The sequence below is a fragment of the Juglans regia genome, chromosome 13, assembly GCF_001411555.2.
Source record: "Juglans regia cultivar Chandler chromosome 13, Walnut 2.0, whole genome shotgun sequence".
Taxonomy (NCBI): domain Eukaryota; kingdom Viridiplantae; phylum Streptophyta; class Magnoliopsida; order Fagales; family Juglandaceae; genus Juglans; species Juglans regia.
The window spans coordinates 34,393,234-34,415,411 of NC_049913.1; the positions used below are offsets into that span (position 1 = coordinate 34,393,234).

At 33.6% G+C, this 22,178-nt stretch overlaps 2 protein-coding genes across 2 annotated transcripts; both read left to right on the plus strand.

The window, feature by feature from the left end:
* Nucleotides 1-4,296: 4,296 nt before the first annotated feature.
* Nucleotides 4,297-8,058, plus strand: LOC108988342 (4-coumarate--CoA ligase 2-like). The gene is made up of 6 exons (XM_018961581.2): nucleotides 4,297-5,639; nucleotides 6,496-6,694; nucleotides 6,946-7,091; nucleotides 7,258-7,325; nucleotides 7,488-7,590; nucleotides 7,701-8,058. The coding sequence occupies exons 1-6, from the start codon at nucleotides 4,560-4,562 to the stop codon at nucleotides 7,821-7,823; spliced, it is 1,719 nt and encodes a 572-aa protein (XP_018817126.2). The 5' UTR covers nucleotides 4,297-4,559; the 3' UTR covers nucleotides 7,824-8,058.
* A 5,645-nt stretch (nucleotides 8,059-13,703) lies between these two features.
* Nucleotides 13,704-21,955, plus strand: LOC108988361 (ATPase family AAA domain-containing protein 3-like). Its single transcript, XM_018961609.2, has 7 exons — nucleotides 13,704-14,238; nucleotides 15,082-15,177; nucleotides 17,031-17,451; nucleotides 18,235-18,325; nucleotides 18,907-19,237; nucleotides 20,442-20,590; nucleotides 21,087-21,955. Exons 1-7 carry the CDS (start codon nucleotides 13,930-13,932, stop codon nucleotides 21,595-21,597), a joined length of 1,908 nt encoding a protein of 635 aa, XP_018817154.1. The 5' UTR covers nucleotides 13,704-13,929; the 3' UTR covers nucleotides 21,598-21,955.
* The last annotated feature ends 223 nt before the right edge of the window (nucleotides 21,956-22,178 follow it).

Consider the following 22,178-nt stretch of genomic DNA (forward strand, 5'->3'; position numbering starts at 1 on the left):
CCTGTTTTACAAAATATATATATATATATATATATAAATTAATCAACAAATATCAACAAATCTACAAAGAAAATGAAATAAGCCTAATTTAGGCTTTGCAAGAATGTTTGAGAAAATAGTTGACATTGATATATATATATATATATATATTAAACAAATATAAGAGGGTATATTAAGAAATATAAAAACAATCCACAGATAAGCATTTTGAATTCTATAGAATAAGGATTGAAATTAAAATATATATATATATATATATATATATATATTGCAAGAGTTTGAAGAAATTGCTTGCCTTCAGGATAATTGGGAAGGAGGCTAGGGTTAGGGCTAACTAGTTTTGGAATGAATAGAATTGGGGCAAGATAGGGAAACTGAGGAAAATGATATAACGTTGTGGTTAAAGACAAAGGCGGCGGCGATTTGTGGTCTCACACTTTCATCAGTCGGCTGAGGGAGGGAAGGAGATGGGTTCTAGGGGAGGGACTGTGCCATCGAGGTTTCTTTGGTGCTTCAAGCGGCTGCTGACTCGTGGTCTTTGACGGGATGTGCAGCTTTGTGGAAGGATCGAGAAAGGGAGTTCTTGAGGTAGATAAGAAACGCAGAGAGGGAGTGACTGAGGAAGAGAGGAAACGCAGAAAGGGAGGGAATGAAATGAAAAGAAAAAATTTTGAGGGAAGCTTGTGGATTGAAACGGTACGTTACCAATTTTCCTGAAACGGTTCGTTTCCAATTTGCCACATCAGAAGCTGATTACGCGGTGTTTGCCCGGATTGACTGTCTATAGCTTTTTTCTTTCACGATGGTGTGAAGATTGTTGTTGTTAGGATTGCCCCTTTCCTTTCAATTTTCTTTTCTTTTTTATGAATTACTTGAAAGCTATACTTTGGAACTTTTTTTTGTTTTCAATTCTTAATTTTTTTTAAAAGTGAAATTTTCAGCTTTAAAAATTAAGAGGAAAATATACTTTTCACCAAAAATTACAACCCATTTTCATTTTGGACCATAAACTATCAAAATTTTCATTTTATATCCTAAACTAGGCATATTTTTCAATTTGCACCATGGAATATGGATTAAAGTTTGGATTTTAAAGATTTTGTCATATACCAATTTTCATTGATCACCTTGTCATGCATCCACTTTTTATTTTTATTTTCATTTTTTATTCTATTGCACTAGGCCAAGGGCCATGGAGTACTACCCACTGATCTTGTACTGAGAGATTGTTGCAGTATGTGACGCCTTCTCTCCTACATACAAAGAATTTCTATTTATACATTTGCATATATATATATATATATATATATATATATAAGTGTGTGTGTGTATGCACACATTGTAACATAAATCTCACCCTATTTTTCCATGCAAAGATATTTTTTTTGTGGGGGGTTATTTTTGGATATAATAATTCTTTATACAATCATGAATTGTGCAAGTAATCTTTTTGAAAAATAGTAGAGTTTACGATTAAAAAATTAATTTTTTATACGTATCCCGTATTTACTCTTTTTTTTTTCAAGAGAAGTAGAGCTTGTGCGTTCTATAACTGCAAATACTCTTTTAGATGTAAAACATGCACATGGCCCATGCCATTAATTTAGCTAATTAATCAGCTAAACAGAAAAGCTTGAATAAAAATAGGAAATACATAAGACTCAACAACCTGATTACCCAGCATACCAACCGTAATACATGTAATTTATATATATATATATATATATATATATATTATATAATATATATACACATATACACTGACTGTTCTATTCTAGAAAATCTAATGCTCAAAACTATGGGTGCTACCAGCATGGTGTGAGGCAAGGAGAAAATGCCATCCACCCTGGCCCCCCCTATCTAGGCCAATCCATTGAGTCTAAAATATTATTTTTGGGTCCAATATTAAAGTTATATTTTGGATTGTCTTGATCTCCTAACCCAACCTTTATATAGGAGGCCAAGACAATCTAATAACTTGAATACAGTTTTAAGTCTTTAATAAATTGTAGAGTGGAGCGGGGTGGGTGGGGTGGGGTAGCGGGGTACGGGCACTCGCTGTCCACCCCTACTCCGTACCCCGCTACCCCACCCCTACTCAAAACATAATAATCTTTTAACCTCAATTTTACATTTACTCTCTATTTAAAATAAATATATAAGATGTACACATCTTAAAACTATATAAATTATTTTTTAATTATAAAACCCCCCAAAACATAAGTTTGACAGTGTGTCGTGTAATGCATGTAGTCCTTTAATTAACCCTCCTTTAGCCTAGCTATACACAGGTAATCATTTATGTTGTTTGAAAAAAAGAAAGGTAATCATTTATGTATTATACCTCAGGCATCAAGTATAAAAGTCAAAGAACTCGAATAGATCATATCAGCAGACCCATTTGACAAAAGAATGTATTGCTAACTACAATTATGCCAATGATTTTCTGCTGATCATATGGTGTCATTAATGTCTACTACCAAGACAAACATGAATTTGGTCATTCTTTCAATTAAGAAACTGATCAAACAGTGAAATCATGAGTTCTATTCCTCGAATGTGCACAATCGGTCAGACAAATCGTTCATATTCTAATTTTTTCTTGGCAAAAGGAGTAGTAGAAGACAATTAATGGAGTGACTTCCCTAATGGGATGTGAACGTAGTAACAACTCATTCGCTGGAAATCGATCACGAGGGGTTTAGACGGTGAGAGGTCAGAGCACACTCATTTGATTAGTGAAAGTTAAAATATATTTTTTTATGAATATAAGATAAATTTAATTTTTGACTATTCCATTCACATAAATCTCTACATTGAAATAGTTATTTTTTTTATTATATAACAATAAAATAATATAAAATAAATTTGACTTTAGCTATTCACATCAAATCTTCACATTGGATTATTTATTTATTCATTATATAGCAATGAATAATTAATAATTAAAAAATTATTTAATTTTTTTAATTATTAATTTATTTTATTTTATCATATTTTAGAAAAATATTTAATGGACAGCACAATCACAAGAAATCAGATGGTCATTGGACAAAAGAAATGGACAAAGTCGTTGATGGAAATTTCGAGAGAGAGAAACAAATGATATAAAATGGATTTGATGAATAAACAGTGTCTTCCAAATTTGAAAATTATTTTAGAAGTTATTGTAGTTATATTAATTTGGAATATAACTATTCCAATATGATATATTTTGTAGCTCAATAGTTAAATTTTCATTGGATTTAGCTTTTAGCTAATCCAATGAAAGTGCTCTTAGAGCATCCTCAATGGATTAATTATAAATTAAATTCATTGAGCATTTAGCTATTAGAGAGTAAAATATGTTCACATTAGCTAAATTCCAAATAATTAGAATTTAACTACAATGACTTTCAAATTTTTTTTTCAAATTTAAAGGTCATTGTACATATATCAAATATATATTTTATCAATTATTTCTCTCTCTTTCTTTCTATCACATATTTTATCACAATTGATATATTAATTTGAGATAGTGATATATTAATTTAATTAGAATATGATTATTAATTAATATATAATAGGTATAATAGTAAAATATGATAAAATTAAATAAATTAATAATTAGAAAAATTAAATATTTTTGAAATTATTAATTATTTATTACTATATAATGAATAAATAGATAATTTAATGTGGAGATTTGATGTGAATAATCAAAATCAAATTCATCTTACATTATTTTATTATTATATAATGAAAAAATAATTATTCTAATGTAGAGATTTATGTAAATTGAATAACTAAAAGTTAAAATTTTCTTACATTCATAAAATATGTCCTTTAACTTTGACTAATCCATTGATAAGTCAGAATTGAGCCATAACTTAGACATTATTGAGTCCAATAAAACATTCAAGGTTGGTTTGGTTATACAAAATCAAACTATTGATCTTATATAATCTCATATAATCATTATAACTTTTACAAACTCCTATATAAAATATAATAAATAATTTAATTTTTTTAAATTATAAATAAAAATTATATTAAATAATTATATTATAAAAATATTTTATTTAACTTTCAATAAAATAGGTGTTGGACAACGTACACATTAAAATGTAAAACACAAATAAAGGGAAGAAAAAAAAAGAAAAACAAATTGAAGGGAAGAAGGGTCCATATACACATACACAAGGCAAGAACCATTGCTAATAAATAGCGATGGAGGGGGGTTAGGTAGGTGTGACGGCCTTGAAGGAGGGAAGGCTCGTGATTGAACGTGAGGTGGAGCATGCTTCTACATCGATCTCCCTCTGCTTTCAAACCAAACCCCTTCCCTCATCTGCAGACCTGCTTTGCTCTTTTATCTAACCTCTCTTACACCCACGCTACCTCTACCTAACCCCCACCCCCAATCTCTTTCTTTGTATTTATTTCTCTTCTTAATTCCTCTTCTTCTGTCACCCTCTAATTGAACCTCGATCGATCTCTCCCCTGCTCTCACGCACACACCACTTTGAAACACAAGTTAAACAAACAGATCATTGCAGATTACACGCCATTCAAACGCCATGGTTTCTGTTGTTTCTTCTAGTTCCATTGAACCGCAGACCCAAGATTTCTCTCCTAAAATATCCCACTCCCAAAACCATGAAGCTTCTGAAACTGATCGTGTGTTCAGATCGAAGTTACCTGACATCCCCATCTCCAACCACCTCCCTCTCCATACCTACTGCTTCGAGCACCTCTCTGAGTTCTCTGATAGACCTTGTTTGATCGTCGGTTCCACCGGGAAATCCTTTACTTTTGCTGAAACCCACCTCATATCGCAGAAGGTTGCAGCTGGGTTATTTAATCTTGGCATCAGGAAAGGAGATGCCATCATGATTCTTCTCCAAAACTGCGCGGAGTTCGTCTTCTCCTTCATCGGCGCTTCTATGCTCGGAGCAGTTACCACCACTGCTAACCCGTTCTACACTTCGGCCGAGGTTTTCAAGCAATTCAGGGCGTCCAGAGCTAAACTGATCATTTCCCAGTCTCAGTACGTGGACAAGCTTCGGGAACCCGGTGAGGACTACCCGAAACTCGGGGAAGATTTTACAGTGATCACGGTGGATGATCCGCCGGAGAAGTGTTTGCACATCTCGGTTCTCTCCGAGGCCAACGAGAGCGAAATTCCAACAGTTTCAATCGACCCGGAAGACCCGGTGGCGCTACCATTCTCCTCGGGGACAACTGGACTTCCCAAAGGAGTAGTTCTCACCCATAAGAGCTTGATAACAAGCGTAGCTCAGCAGGTCGACGGAGAGAACCCGAACCTGTACTTGAAGCCGGAAGACGTCGTGTTATGCGTGCTTCCTCTGTTCCACATATACTCATTGAACAGTGTTCTTCTCTGCTCTCTCAGAGTTGGAGCTGCGGTTTTGCTGATGCAGAAATTCGAGATAGGTTCTTTATTGGAGCTGATACAGCGGCATCGGATTTCGGTGGTGGCAGTGGTGCCGCCACTGGTGCTGGCGCTGGCAAAGAACCCTATAGTGGATAAGTTCGACCTTAGCTCCATTAGAGTGGTGTTGTCTGGGGCGGCGCCGCTGGGGAAGGAGTTGGAGGAGGCTCTCCAGAGCAGGATTCCTCAAGCCATTTTTGGCCAGGTTAGTGTGTGTATATATATATACGACGTTGACTCGAATGAAAGGAATAATTTTCTAGTGATAATTTTTTATTATAATATTTGGAAATCTGGAAACATAGAAAAAGTATGTGGACCCTGTGGTGTTGACACGTGGAAAATATTTAAGGTTATGTTTGGATGTTGATCTCAACTATTTATGAACAATAGTAAATTGAGGATTGTAGAGAGTTACGTGGGATCTATCTAAACTGAGTTTAAAATGTATTTAGATATTAAAATGAATTTAATACTTTTTATAGAAAGTTGGAAAAAGTTATAGATTCCATGTGTAAGAAAGTTTTGAGTTGAGATAAGTTTAGATATTTGAGAATTGAGTGTTTACATGTTAGACTCAGTTAAAATTAGACTGAACTTAACTAAATCTTACAACCAAATACAATCTAAGTTTTGTTTCTAGTTACAGTGGCAGGTTTCTAAAAAGATCAATCTAAGTTTTGTTTCTAGTTTTTGTTTCTAGTTACAGTGGCAGGTTTCTAAAAAGATCAATCTAAGTTTTGTTTCTAGTTACAGTGGCAGGTTTCTAAAAAGATCAATATTTTCTATCCAAATTCTGGGATTTGGAATAAATATATATTAAATAAGAGTGGTGTTATTCTGTCGTTGCATGTGCTCACTTTACGTGTCGCTTACTATAAATTGTATTTTTTTAAAATATATTTTAAATATGTTTAAATATTTAAAAAATATATATAAATATACTAATAATCATTTATTTAATTATTAAAAAAAAATTAAATGCAGCTAAAATGAGAGGCGAAAATGAGAATGCATAGTAAGATTATTCATTGATCATTGAATATGGAAAATGGATGCAGGGATATGGGATGACAGAGGCAGGGCCGGTGCTATCGATGTGCCTTGGGTTCGCAAAGCAGCCATTTCCAACCAAGTCAGGCTCATGCGGCACAGTGGTTAGAAATGCAGAGCTCAAAGTCATTGACCCTGAAACTGGTTCCTCCTTTGGCTTTAATCAACCTGGCGAGATTTGCATTCGTGGATCTCAGATTATGAAGGGTACTCCTTCCTTTAAAATTAGTCTTAAGCGTATTAAAAATGCTAAATTTAATGACTTTAATAGTTATTATATATAATCCAATTACTTCTCTTAATTGTCAAACCATATTATAAAATCGAAGTAAAGAGATATATACAATTCATGCATGGTTAGGATATTTTTGTCACGCTACCAGCTAGCTTGATTTTTGCATTAAATACACTTAAGTACCTATCTAATTAATGTCCCATCAATTAATAAATGATCACAGGATATTTGAACGATCCTGAGGCCACAGCAAGCACCATAGATGATGAAGGTTGGCTCCACACAGGTGACATAGGCTACGTAGATGATGACTACGAGATTTTCATTGTTGACAGAGTGAAGGAGCTCATCAAATTCAAAGGCTTCCAGGCATGTCTTCCTTCTCCTGAATTTGTACCATTTATTTCCTACATGTTTGTTTGTTGAGAAAATTTATTTGTTTTCCGGCTTAGTGTCATATCAAACAACACATTACTAATACTTATGTTTTGAATCTTTTAAAGTCTAGTAAAACCATTTTATTCTTGTATTTCAGGTGCCCCCAGCTGAGCTTGAGGCCCTTCTAGTCAGCCACCCATCAATTGCGGATGCAGCTGTTGTACCGTAAGCTCAATATCAGACTATGCTCTTTAACTTGTTAAATAGCTATAAAGTGTCATTCATATTAGACCCTGAGAAATCGGAGTACATGATAACTTTCTTACAAAGTGCAAAGCTTTCCTATGTATAGGACATAAGTTTGTCTAAAACTTGTAATGTTAACAGGCAAAAAAAGGACGTCGCCGGGGAGGTTCCGGTTGCATTCGTGGTCCGATCAAATGGGTTTGAACTTACTGAAGAAGCAGTGAAAGAATTCGTAGCAAAAGAGGTACAAAGGAATATTGCCTCAATCCCCTCATCTAAAGCAATCAATCTTTGACTTAATCACACTAATAGAATGGTGGTGTGATTTTATTTTTGATTTTTGGTATCAAACAGGTGGTGTTTTACAAGAGACTGCACAAGGTCTACTTTGTTCATGCAATTCCAAAGTCTCCTTCTGGAAAAATTCTGAGGAAAGATCTTAGAGCCAAGTTGGCTACATCTTCTCCTCTGCCTTAAAACCCTCTTTCTCGATTAATTAGCTTTCGATCCGCATTGAGAGGGAATTCTCTATCTTACCTTCATCACAACAGGACAGAGAAGTCATCATCCATATCCAAGCAATGCTATTTTTCTTTCTCTTTTCTTTTTCTTTTTTATTTTTCTCTTTATTTTCATGCAATGTGCTGTAATTTTGAAGTGTAGTGACTACATTGTTTTTTCATAATAAAAAGTGAATAAGGTATTTTTTGCTGTTGTGTTTTTTGATTAGGATATCATAAAAATATATATTTTCACCCTCCAATTAGTTGGAATTTGCATTTTAAACTGCCAGTTACAAATTGGACTTTCAAACTACAAAAAGAGTTGCAATGGACATATTTTATTCAGATTTGATGGTTAGATTGTATCACATAACCCATTTTCACTTATTTTCTATCTATATTAGCTTTTGAAATTAGACAAATATACTGTTTTTCAATTATTTTTTTTTAATTATTGGATGTTCAACCCATCAACGCCTCTTCAGATGAAGAAAATGAAGAAAAAACTTCAACGAAGTGAAATTTCATATTTCATCGGAAACATGACGAAAATGAAGAAAAAATTCCAGCAAAATGAAATTTTAGATTTTCCTAATTTTCCAAATGATGCTAAATAGAATGATTAGATTTCGTCATATCCTTATCAGAAAAAAATTATAGGTAGGAAATTGAGTCAATTTTAAAAATCTATTATATTTAGTAACGATAAAAAAAAATTATAATTGAGCTAAATTTGAGTTTATATTCTAAAATGAGTAGTCAACAGTATAATTGGTGTTCTATAAATACGCACTAATAATAGCAGTAACCTGAATCCTCAACACACAGTCATCCAAAAATAAGTTCAATTGTTGAGTACATAACATCCTGATAATAACATAACCTAAATCCTAAACACACAAAGTCACCCAAAAATAAGTTCAATTATTGAGTACATGACACACTAATAATTACAGTAACCTCCACTCATAATACATGGCATGGCAATTAGATATCTAGTATTTTTCATTACATAACAGGGGCATCCTTATGTATCCAAGTGTCCACCACCTTGACTTATGAAATCATGAGGCCAACCTGCAAATATTACAAAACACACAAAGATAAAATAAGTATTCACCATTGTTGCTATCAAAATGAGTGGGTCAACCTGAAAATAAGGTACTTAACAATATTAATATCAGCCTCATGTTGTTAATGAAAAAAATTCACGTCTTTACATTAGACTAAAGTATTTACCAATATTAAGATTCACATCTTCACCGCGTCTATGTCACTCATCAACTTATATGGCGGAAGATGCACCAAGACGTATTCTCGTTTGACTCCAAATATAGTGATCCTAAAAATAAAGAGCAGTGACATCTTATTAGTGATCCTAACACCAAAAAATAGTGATCTTAAAACATACTCTAGAAAGACTTAGCTGATGATGTGTTTGATACATTGCATATTGCATTGAAGGTGCATAAAGGTTTGTTTCCTCAGCAGGTTTCGATTTAGACTGCATAGGTACACAAAATTATAAATCAAATAGATTATATTAGTCTATAAAAAATGAAATACAATGAAATCCAACATTTTTTTTTGCCTTCGATTTATTAACAACCCTTTCCACAGTGGAGGCTTTTCGCTTAGATGGGGATCTACCCTTGCTTCGGGTAACTAATGGGTTTAGCACTTTATTGCTTCCCCCCGAATCATTTGGGCATGCATCAATAGGATCACAAGACGTTATGTTGCCACTGTATTGATTTCCACTACGTACAAAGTAAACTTTCAACATATCCAAACGTCTCGTTAGTCCGTTGCAACTTTGCCAACCTTTCAATGCCGACAATGCAATTTCAGAAAATGTTTTTGTGAGTCTATCAATATTTTTACTTTAGGATTATTCACCAAATTCTCATAACTACTATTTACTAGAGTATATCTCATTTTTAGGTCATTTCTCCAGCGATTAAGAATGTATTTCGAGGGTAACAATGTTTTGTCAAGCATTTTCAGAACACACTAGGCATGCTGCCTACGAATTATTCTATAAAATTCAAACAATCTATAATTATATTCAACAATAAAATCATTTTCAATGTATACCCAAAACACCACCTATTTAATGTACCTATCCGTCACTTTCACCTCGTCAATAACCTTATAAGTGTGGACTGGACCTTCACAATTGATTAAAGAAGGTCGACAATATAAAAACTTACGAAACTCATCTTGAATTTCTTTAAACTTTATATTAGTATACAATGATTGAAATTGCTTCTCAATAAAGTAGTGGGTTATACATGTATATTGGGTATAGAAGGAGCTAAAATTTGCTGTTGTCTCATTGTCTACTTTTTTTTTTTTAAAGTATTAACATATTACTTAACAAATTGTTTCGGAATGGTCTTTGAGTTAACAGGATCATTCAAGAATGCGTTTATAATTTTGTTTCGTTTGCTTATATTTTATTGTATTTTGAAGAGGCGCGCTTTTACGTTTGCTTATATTTTATTGTTTTCTTTTCCATCACGTTTTTGTTTCTTTTAACTTTTCCGTTTGTATCCTCCTTTTGTCTTATGTTGCCGTCACGTGTTTCTTTAATTGTACGACATTTTTCGGTTTTCTAGGTATATACAAAGCATTTTCCTAATGTAAATTTCCTTAGGATATAATATTTGCTCACACTTATAATGGTATACATATGGGTTATTGATGAATTTGCCTCAAGATATAATAAAGTTTATAACAAGTCCATTTGGTTATACACAAACGGAACTAGACTCAAATATCCTTAAATTTTATTATTTTATAAAGAGATTAAAAATATATTCTTCATAAAATGAACAGATTCTAATAACAAGTTTTAAAGAAATGGAATACTTTCAAAAAATAGAGAATTTCAAAATTTGCTTCTATGATTATAAATTTGTAGGCCATGGGATTTATTTATATATGACTAAAGTATACTAACAAAAACTTTTCTTTTAAAAGACTGAGTTCGGACTCGAATAGGTACATATGCTTATAAACTTTTCGTAATTTTTGTTTTTCTAAAATAACTCATAACTTACAAAATAAATTTGAAAAATACTATTAATAATAGATATAATATAAAATTATTTTGAGAATATTTCACAAGAGATACTGATATTTAACTATTTAAGCTAGAGGACTAATGAATATAGAATTATAAATTATAGAGTATTTAGTAAAGGTACAAAGAAACCCACCACACGTGGATATATGGAGTCACCTTGGCTTGGTGCATTCCATAGGTGGATAGCTGCTCTCCCTGTCCTGGTTTGGGCTAATGGTATAATTGGTCCAATTCAATCGGTTTTGGAGCAGAATTTGGGTCAAACCGATTTCCACCAAAAATTTTAGTAGTGGATTTGAAGATGAGTTGAGATGAGTTATCTATGTAGTGAGATGAGTTGTGAATAATAATAAAATTTATGAGTTAAAGTTGATGAATAGTAGTAAATAATAGTGAGATGAGTTGAGATGAGTTATGAATCCAAACCGGGTGAATACCGACTTGGTTTGATTCGATCGATTTTATCTGGGTGTTTCGGTCTGGGTCAATTTTTATTTTTTTAAATTTTGACAAAAATTTATATAAAATGATAAAATAATTTAAGTGAATGATATAGTCCAAGTAATTAATAGTTAAGTTGGCTAAGTATATAAATTAGGTATTATAATTAAGTATAGTAAATTAATACGTTAATAGTATGTTTCTATCAATAATTAATAGTTAATACATTGCCTTAAAATTAGGAGAAATCGGTCCGGTTCAGTCTGTATGGGACGATGGACCGAAACTTTAGGTCTATCATTTTCTTGGACCGAGCCGGACCGATCACCCCTAGTGGACCAGACCGGACCAGACCATTAGCTATTAGTTTGGTCAATCCGGCCCAGTTATTTTGTTTCATTTTTTTTTCAAATAAATTATTTAAATTAATAAAATTAAAATTAAGTGAATTATTAATGTGGATTATATAACTAACTCATTAAAAATAATACTTAACTATAATTATATTTGTGATGTTGATAGTTACTACTTATTAACTTGACTTTATTCTTTAGTATGCTTAATTATTAATAATGTCTTACATTTTATATATAATTAATGAATATAAAATAATTTCATTGTATATAGATTATTCATACTTTCTTACAACTAAGGATGACTCAATACAAATTGAGGCATAAGGTGAAATTTAAGCGAGTAATTCGTAATTATAATACAATAAAATATAAATTATTATATGAAATATTTTCAAAATTTTCAATAAAATTAGATTTTATTTAAATCTTTAAATACATTTTTTGTGAATTTATATTTACAACAACTTGAAATGAGACCTCAATGCAGATTTTGGACCTCAATTTAGGAAGATCTTAAAAAATTATTTAAAATATAAATAACTCATTGTATTACTTATAAAAACAATCATTGTATTAAATATTAAATTTAGTATTATGGGGTCTTGCACACATTGAAAACTATAAAAATTATTTAAAATTTTATTTAATGAAATGATTTTTATTTTTATTCAAAAAATAAAAAATAAAAAAATAAGACTCATTTTTATTTTTGAGAGCCTTACATAAGATGGGGGCCTTAGGCAATGTGGCCTTACCATTGAGTCGCCCTGCTTGCAATCTAGGTATTTAAAAAAAACTTAACTAATTATTGTAATTAATAGAGTATGTATGAATGTATCTACATATAATGACATAAATTATCATATGATTTATAATATATTATTGATTTATAGCATATATTATTTAACATCTTATATGGTCAATGTTAATAGATTAGATGAAAATTACATAATTAACTTATTCATTTATTATATAAAATAATATATTATATATATAAAATATTTTTTTAAAGAAATAGATATAGTTTAGTGGGGTTTCGGTCCGGTCCAGTTCAAGAATCATAGACCCTGAGACCGGATTGAAATCCATCGATCCCCCAAATGGAGAACCAAAACTAACGAAGCCAATTTTCGATTCAGTCAGGTTGGTTTTTTCGGTTCGAATTGAAAATTTTACAACCCTACTTAAAATTCTAAAACTTTAATTTTTAAATAATTGAAGTATAAATAATTAGGTTAGAAGAGAATTAAATAATTCTTTATAATTTGTTAGAATAAAATTACATAATTACTTATTTTTTATTTAATTTCTTTCCTTTCTTGGATCCAAACCGATTGATTCCTTAATTGGTCCGGTTTGGACCAATCGAAACAGTTCGATTGTTTTCTTGATCCGAAAGGAAAATCTACCCTTTAGGCCCAATTTGAATAGTTCATCTTATTTAATTATTATAATTTTTTTAAATTTTTATATAAAATATAATAAATAATTTAATCTTTTCAAATCTTATAATAATAATATTAAAAAAAATAATATTTTATTTAACTTTTAAATTTTATTTATACTCATCTTATTTTAACTCATTATTCAAATTACACCTTAATGCGAAGTGGCCATGTATCCCCTTCAACAGGTGGGCAGATTGGCCAACTCATTTGTTTACATCCCTGCCCCTAATTCAAAAGTTATACTATGTAAAAATTAAATAATACATGTACGTATAAATTTACTTATAAAATTTATTTTTTTCAATTTATTTTTAAAATGAAAAGTTCAAATATATCAGCCTGTGTAATCAGTGTTTAATTGAAGAAAGATTTTTAAAAAAATAATAAAACAATAAGAAAATTAAGATGAACAAAAAATAAACATGTCATAAATTCAAATTAGACAGTATTTATTACCAATTATAAAATCCCCAACCTAAAAGGCTAAAACCGCCACAAAACCCTGAAAATAAAGAAGACACAAAACCTGCCATAAACGGTAAACCCTAAACCCCTGACTCCATCTCTCTCTCTCTCTCTCTCTCTCCAACCTTCTACGGTAACGTAAGCGAGTCTTTGATAATTTGATTTCCATATTCTTGCTCTGCAAGTCAAGCCTCCTTCCCACATTTTCTTTCAGACCCTTAAAAGCCCATCTCTTGGGGTTTATTTGAAAACCCAGGAGGAGAACAAGGAGAAGCAAAAATGGCTAAATCATATGCGCTGGGGCTCATATCTACAGCACTGGCAGCCGCGGCCACGTCCTCTTCCACCTTATCATCCCAATCTCACTTAGCTTATGCTGATGGGTCTTTCAAACTCTCTCCAATTTCTCCTCCTTCTTCTGAGAAATCACAGCCGTCCAATCCGCCGGCGGGTAATTCCGAGTCTTCATCTCCGTCCAGGGTTCGGAATGATAATCCGAGGACGACATCGGCGGGGTTTGACCCGGAGGCATTGGAGCGGGGGGCCAAGGCGTTGAGGGAGATCACCAATTCTGCTCATGCCAAGAAGGTTGGCTTGCTGTAATCTTGCAAAAGGGTTTTCTTTTCCTTCTGATTTATTTTTTATTCTATTGCTATCAATGGTGTTCCATTTCGACGTCTTGTTATTGTGGTTTTTGTGCAATTTCAGCAAATGGTTTTCGTTTGTTTTATGGGTTCTAATTGGGATTTGTGTTTTTTTTTTATGATGAGGTGTTGTAAATGAGTTTTTAATGGTTTCCTATGCATTTGCTTTTCAAATTGAGTTCGGGTTTAGTTTGACTTTAAGCAGTTTTAAGCGTTGTAAGGCAAGGAGAGAAACAAGAAGAAAATACAATTTTGGTATTTGGTAAAATGAGTTAGTGATGTCAGTCCAGCCAAGTAGGCATGTAACTGGTGAGATGAGGAAAACAAAATAAAAGAAGCAAAAATATAAAATTTTGTTCAGGTTTGCTTTGTTGAGTTACGTTATTTGATCTTTCATAAATGAAATTATTGTCTTAGTCTCGGTCATTTTGTAAGATTATTTTTGGGTATTTGAGCGTGTTTTTATTTGAAAAAGTTGTATTTTTTGGTTACAATAATGGAAGTTCTGAATTATGGCAATAGTTTTTGGCTTAAATGACACCACTTACTCGCTTAAAATCTGACATGCTTCAGAATTAAAACATGATTGTTTATCTTTCATCAGAACATCCAAATAGTGCGTGGTCATTTCAGAAGTCCTCACCCACCAAATTCAGTTTTGATTGTCATTCTTTTGATGCGTCATTCATCCTTCAAAAAGCAGAAAACATATTATTTATTTTCACTGTCGGTTTCCTTAGAATTGATGACTTGTGGAGGAAATTAGTGGTTTCTTTTGTTGGTATAGGTGTTTGAAGTTATCAAGAAGCAAGAAGAGACAAGGCAGGTGGAGATGGAATCAAAGGTTGCGGAGTTCAAGGCCGTGCAAGCTCAAGCTGAGACTGTAAGATATCTTTTTGCTTGTTCCTTCTTGATTAAAGTACAACTAGCTAAATTAGAGCTACGACCTGCCCGCATTTTCATCCTGAAACAATAAGATATTGTATAGAAAGTGCCTCAATATATGCTAGCCAGAAAGCTGTTTTGGAGATTGGCACTTTTGAATATTTCCTAGTTCCTTCAATGCAAATCCTCGGTATAATAGAGTATGTGCTTTTCTGTGCAGGTTTTTTCTTTTTCTTCTATGTGGATTTTATTAGCTTTTAATCACAGTTCTCTTGTGAATTTAAGTAGGTCCTAGAGTGGCTTTTTATTGGCTCGACCAGGACTTTATTTATTTATTTTTTGATAAGTAAAAATATTATATTTATATATTAAAAGGAGTAATCAAGTACACTGAATGTATACAAGAAAACACCTTGCCCATAATAGAAAAGCCCCTAATAACCCAAAAAGCCCATGAAAAACAACCCAACCAAGACTTTATTTATAAAATAGACTTGTTAGTTTAATGATGTTTCATCTCACGTTCCAAGTGTTTAGCTGATCAATTATAGACCTGTTAGTTTAATGATGTTCTCTTGCTTTTGTGAAAGCCATAACCTTACTGGAAAAAATAGCCTTTAGCCTACAGGGTGGTGGTCACTGTCCTTGACTTCTGGCGCTTCGAAACTTCTTAAAATTTTATCATGAATTTGAATTGAACCAACTGACTACTCTCCACTATTATCTAAGGTTTGTGACCTTTTTCTTTGTCTTCAAGGAAATGCCGAACTGACAGCTTAATGCTAGAAATTGAGCTGTGTGTAGGAATGGAATTATTCACTGGCTGAATGGGTTGGATATTCAAGCATTGTACTTAATCAGATCACAAGCTATTCTTTGATGTTTTTCTTCCTCAATTGGAACATAATACTTGCTAATAGTCATCATTCTGTCTGTCTTTTTCACTTTTGGTTACTTTTCCAGTTGTCCGTGGTGGCATGTCATTAGCTAACAAATATTTTGGCGTGGCTGACCTTGCTTGCTCAGATCATTGTTGCATTTTTCGTTTGATATTTTTTTTATAGGTAAAATAAGATTTTACTTGGGGTGATGTTTCGCTTGATATAAATGTTGTGGCGGTAGCAATCTTACTTTTTCAGAGTCATTGTTCAAGTCATTACCAGTTTTGTTTGCTATATCTGGTGGTGGCAGGTTGCTGAGTACACTTGTTTGAGAAAGACCAGTCTTAATGAATTATTTTGATAGAAGTGATTGAACTGCTGATATAACTCTGGGTAGTGGGCTTCTAAAGATTTGTGAACTTGATTAGATGCAAATTACACTTATAAAAAATTAGATGCAAATTACTAAAATAGATCTTTTAAGAATGTGTTTATTATTATTATTATTGTTGTTGTTGTTTGGGAGCCATGTAGGACAAAAATGGGACTGTAAATTGCTTCTCCTCACAGTCACAAACCAATAGCTAATTTGCTTATTTTTTATGAGCCTCATATATCTTGGATTTTCTTCTTAGCTCTTTATTCAGATAAACTCTGGTGTGCAGGGGAAGGGGTAACTCCCTGTATACTTGGGCTACGCCTACTTTTCTATCAATAAAATCTTATTTTACATATCACAAACAAGGTGATGTATACAGAGCTTTTCAGTGAGGAACCAGTCACCTTCAGTCACTCAAATAGGGTCAAAGAAGCAGGCTTTTAAGCTCTTTCATGAGTGTGCTTGGACTGGGTACATGCACCCAGATTTGTGTGTAATAACTTATTCTTGATATAATGAGAGTATCAGACCAAGCTATTTTTAACTGGTGTACTGATCAGTTTTGAAATTCTCTGTTCTGTTATTTGGCAGGAGAGACAAAGGGTAATATATGATGAACAGAAGAAGCTAGCTCAGCATCAAGCACAAACAAAATCCCAAATGGCTCGGTATGAGGATGAATTGGCAAGGAAGAGAATGCAGGCAGAAAATGAGTACCAGAGAGCGAGGAATCAAGAGCTTGTAAAGCTGCAAGAAGAATCATCAATTCGGCAAGAACAAGCTCGGCGAGCAACAGAAGAACAGATTCAAGCACAACGTCGGCAAACAGAGAGGGAGAAGGCTGAGATAGAACGTGAAACAATTAGAGTGAGGGCTATGGCAGAAGCAGAAGGGAGAGCCCATGAAGCAAAGTTAGGTGAAGAGGTTAACAGGCGAATGCTGGTGGAACGTGCCAACGCCGAGAGAGAGAAATGGATATCTGCCATAAATACTACCTTTGACCATATTGGAGGTATGAAAATAATTATATTGTTTAATTCGACTTAAGAAGGGCTTGGTTCGCTATATATAATTAATAATTATGAAAAAAAAAACTTATTGACTTGATCTCAGGAATTAATCGAACCCTACTCTGTTTTGGGGTTTGTCAACGTCATCTTTAACTTTTGAAAAGGGGGGGGGGGGGGAACTTTGTTTTTACATTGTTAAGCATCATGGGTAAATGTTCATTCTGTCATCACATCCCATCATGGAGTCATGGAGTCCCAAAACACATAACATCTTGCATAATGAAGTGTACTAGGGTGACCAAGGTGTTCAGATACTCCTCATGCCTTGCACTCCAGTAGTCCAGTTATGAGTTGTAGGATCCTGACGGTTGGGGTTGGGTGTTCGGGTAGAGTTTTAGTTCTACGAGAAACAAGGGTTGGGGACTGGTCTGGTGTATTTTGGGTTCTTTTTACGGGCTTTTTGAGTCATTAGGGGCTTTTTGGGTCATTTTGGGCAAGGTGTTTTCTTGTATACATTTAGTGTACTTGGTTTCTCCTTTGATATATAATATTTTTTACTTATAAAAAAAAGAGTTGTAGATCCTGACGGAGATGTGGCCTTTGATTCAGCTAGCCAATCTTCTTTCCCATCCTTTTATTCCTGCCATAGATGACTTACCAAAGTTAAATTTAATTATGACTTAGGTTAACTGCAGTTAAAAATTTTGTCAGTTTTTCTATGGCATTCCTTTTTTCTCCCCCTTGATAAAGGTGTAACTTAGTGCGGAGCCATCCATCTTCTGCAGGGGGTTTGAGAGCCATTCTAACAGATCAAAATAAGTTGGTTGTATTTGTTGGAGGAGTGACAGCTCTAGCAGCAGGGGTTTACACAACAAGGTACGTGTTAAAATAATACTAGGGGATTGGAATATACTGTCCTTTTAATATTTGTAGGTGCCTTTTTTTCCTTCAAAAGATTGGCCTGGCTTGGTTTGGTGGATGAGATGAGATCATCTTCTAATCATTACAACTTCTCCAAATTCCCATACAAAATATAATAAACAATTCAATTTTTTCACATCCCAAAATAAAAATAATATTAAAAAAATAGATTCTAACAATATTTTATTCAACTTTCAACTTTTATCTCATCTCATCTCATTTCATCTTTGTAACCAAACCAGGCCTGAGATATCTTGGTCAGCTGTTAATAAAAGAAAGACCTATTTTGTTAGCTGCATGCATGGGCATATTTTTTGGACGTTCTGGTAAAACCCTTTTAACTTTAATTTCTTAGTAATTGGGCTGCTAAACTCACAAGGAAAGATTTGCATTCTAAACGATAGCAGATTCAGGCGATTTGCTTGAGTTTTAGTATTGATAAGAACTTTGTTGATTATATACTAGTTGTATTATTTTGTTTGTGATTTTCTATCTTTCAAGTTATGGCTTATGCAGGTCGCTTTTATTCATTGCAGAGAAGGTGCAAGGGTGATATGGAGCTATGTTGATAGGATACTGGGACAACCATCACTGATTAGAGAGTCCTCCAGAGGGAAATACCCTTGGTCAGGCTTGTTTGCTCGTGCCATGAGCACACTTTCTCGTGGTGCTGATAAGGGATCTTTGAAAAATGGGAATGGGTTTGGTGATGTAATTTTACACCCTTCTCTTAAAAAAAGGATTGAACAGCTGGCTGGTGCAACAGCCAATACAAAATCCCATCAGGCACCATTCCGCAACATGCTCTTCTATGGTCCTCCAGGAACGGGAAAAACAATGGCTGCTAGAGAGCTGGCTCGTAAATCGGTATGAGATCTTACTTGCAACCATTAGTCCATGCCCTTCTTAAGGCATACATGAATGCTTTTATGTATTAGTATGTATGGTGGGTGGATGGTTGAGTGGTTAACAAAGTGATGCACATCTTGCTTGCTTACATAAATTTAACCATGAATAAAAAATCTGATGAACTGTGGAATTGAAATTTATTTATCAAGTCTATGGATGTGCTTTGATAAGTTGATAGCAATAAGGTTTTGTTTGTTATTTTTAAACCTTCCAAACTTTTGCCAACTTTTGATGTTAGTAGAACTTAGGCATTCTGGAAAGGAAAATTATCCACAAAAACATATGAACAGAAATCTGATTCATAGTTTATCTGTAGGGGTGTAATAGGTCTGTTGCGGTCGGTCCACTAAAAAGTCTAGTCCGGACTGGACCAATAAGGCCTTTGGACTGGACTGCTTTGGTTTGGTCTGATTGGTCTTATCAGGGCTGTTTTGGTCCAGGTCTTTTTTTTTTTTTTTTTTTAGTTTTTGACAAAATATATACAAAATGAAAAAATATAATTAAGTGAATGATTTAATTTAAATTGTCTAAGTAAATTTATACTTAACTAATTAAGTGTTTTAATTAAGTAAAATAAATTAATAATGTTAATAGTATGTGTATTATCAATAATTAATAGTTTATACCCTATCTTAAAATTCTTTACCTTTAATGTTTTATATAATCTAAAGCATAAATAATTAGTTTTGAAGAAAATTACATGATTACTTATAATTAGATAGAAAAAATCACATAATTTCTTGTTTCAATTTATATAAGTACTTTAAAAAATTATAAATATTATATAAAAAATTATTTAAAAATTGATATGGTGAATACTGTTGGTCTAGTCCGGTCTAGGGTGAAAAAACCCCTCCGCTAGACTGGACCAAAAACCGAATTTCTATACTCTCTTAGACCGAGACCAACCGATTACCGGTTGGTTTTTTCGGTCTGGACCGAAATTCTTACACTCTTATTTATCTGTGTCTAGCAGTTGAAAAACAACATATCTTACCACATTTTGGGTGCTATTGAGATGGATATTGAATACATGGACAAATGTACCATACTTATGGGTTGTTCTGAAGATATGACTCTGCTTTGTCATCATTATTGTTGATGTTGTCATCATCATCCTCTTTGTTAGCATCTTACTAATGTTTAATTCTGATGTTTCTAGGGACTGGATTATGCATTGATGACTGGAGGAGATGTTGCTCCACTGGGACCTCAGGCTGTCACGAAGATACACCAGTTATTTGATTGGGCCAAGAAGTCCCGGAAAGGTTTATTGCTTTTCATTGATGAAGCTGATGCATTTTTGTGCGAGTAAGTTGCCAATTGTTTTTTCGCCTAATTTCTTTTGATAAGTAAAAATGTATTAAATTATTAATTCAATAGGCGTAGTCAAGTACACTGGATGTTGGATGTTGTTTTATCCTAATTAGGAAAATGAACAAAATTTATACCTAAGATATTCTCCAATCCTTACCCGCCCTACCTTAACATCGTGTCAGGCTATGCTTGCCAGTTGCTTGCTTGACCTGATGTCCTTTATGAAACAATATGGCCAGTGTGTAGTGCTTTTTGGAATCATTCTCAGACGGAAGACAATGATTTTATAGTGGGGGAACCATACCATCTAACTGTACCTATTTATTAATTCCTTTTTTACTCTCTCTCAGGCTCTTCTTAAGTTCTCTATTCAATGTTCGTAATCGGTAGTATATATGGTGTTACTCAAATCTAGACGAGAATCTTCAAACCAATTGGTTCATAGGAAACTCTGGCTGAGGACTTGTATGTGTTGACCAAATTTTTGCAGGCGGAACAAAACCTACATGAGTGAAGCTCAAAGAAGTGCACTCAATGCCCTCCTTTTCCGCACAGGTGACCAGTCCAAGGACATAGTACTTGCTCTCGCTACAAATCGCCCTGGCGATCTTGATTCAGCTGTGGCAGACCGTATTGATGAAGCTCTGGAATTTCCATTGCCTGGGGAACAGGAACGTTTCAAGCTTTTAAAACTGTACTTGGACAAGTACATAGCTCAGGCTGGACAGAAGAAATCTAGTTGGTTCCAAAACTTATTCAGAAAGGAACAACAGAAGATAGAGATTAAGGGTTTGACTGATGATATATTAAGGGAAGCAGCAGCCAAAACCGAAGGATTTTCTGGAAGAGAAATAGCAAAATTGATGGCAAGTGTCCAAGCGGCTGTTTATGGGAGTGAGAATTGTGTGCTTGATCCAAGCCTGTTCCGAGAGATAGTAGATTATAAAGTTGCAGAGCATCAACAGAGAAGGAAAATGGCAGCTGGTAAAGGAAGTGCATGACGCGATCTATTACAAACAAGAAATGTTTGTATTATGTGGCCATGCATTCATGGCAGGTTTTATGAGCGTAGCAATTAGTAGTGTTCGGAATGGCCCATGCTTTTATTGTTTTGGGCATCATGATCTTCATCATTATTTTGGCCCCTTTTTGAGTTTGGGGATTTTGGTATTTCTCATCTTAGGTTCTTTCAATGGGTAGTGATCATGGAAGCGGCTGAAATATTGTATTTTTGTCGGTATAGTTTTTCTTGTATCTTTCTATCTCTTCAGAAGAGAAGAACTTGCAGCAGTATCTCAATTTCAATTCAAATAAAACACAACTTGTCTTCACGGAAGGCCATTACAGGCTATATGCATATGATGGATTTTGACGGAAAGGTAAAATCTCATCTTCTTCCTTTCTGTTCTTGTCCCGAGTAAAACCTCTTGCTCATGCATCATCACGTACGAAACTTTTTTTATTTTTGGGTGGCATTGTTGCCAATTTTTCTTTGGTTTTGGAGATTTGTTGATTAATCTTGTAACCCCAAGATCGTTATTGTTTTCACGATTTTCCTCTGCAAAAAAATGTAGCTTTTGTT

Bases quoted from the DNA above. Each gene is read 5' to 3' on its own strand.
- LOC108988342 (XM_018961581.2), top strand. From the start codon at position 4,560: ATGGTTTCTGTTGTTTCTTCTAGTTCCATTGAACCGCAGACCCAAGAT. The intron at 5,640-6,495 runs GTTAGTGTGTGT...AAATGGATGCAG, and splicing joins CTCAAGCCATTTTTGGCCAG to GGATATGGGATGACAGAGGC. The intron at 7,092-7,257 runs GCATGTCTTCCT...CTTGTATTTCAG, and splicing joins TCAAATTCAAAGGCTTCCAG to GTGCCCCCAGCTGAGCTTGA.
- LOC108988361 (XM_018961609.2), top strand. From the start codon at position 13,930: ATGGCTAAATCATATGCGCTGGGGCTCATATCTACAGCACTGGCAGCC. The intron at 15,178-17,030 runs GTAAGATATCTT...GTTATTTGGCAG, and splicing joins TGCAAGCTCAAGCTGAGACT to GAGAGACAAAGGGTAATATA. The intron at 19,238-20,441 runs GTATGAGATCTT...TGATGTTTCTAG, and splicing joins GAGAGCTGGCTCGTAAATCG to GGACTGGATTATGCATTGAT.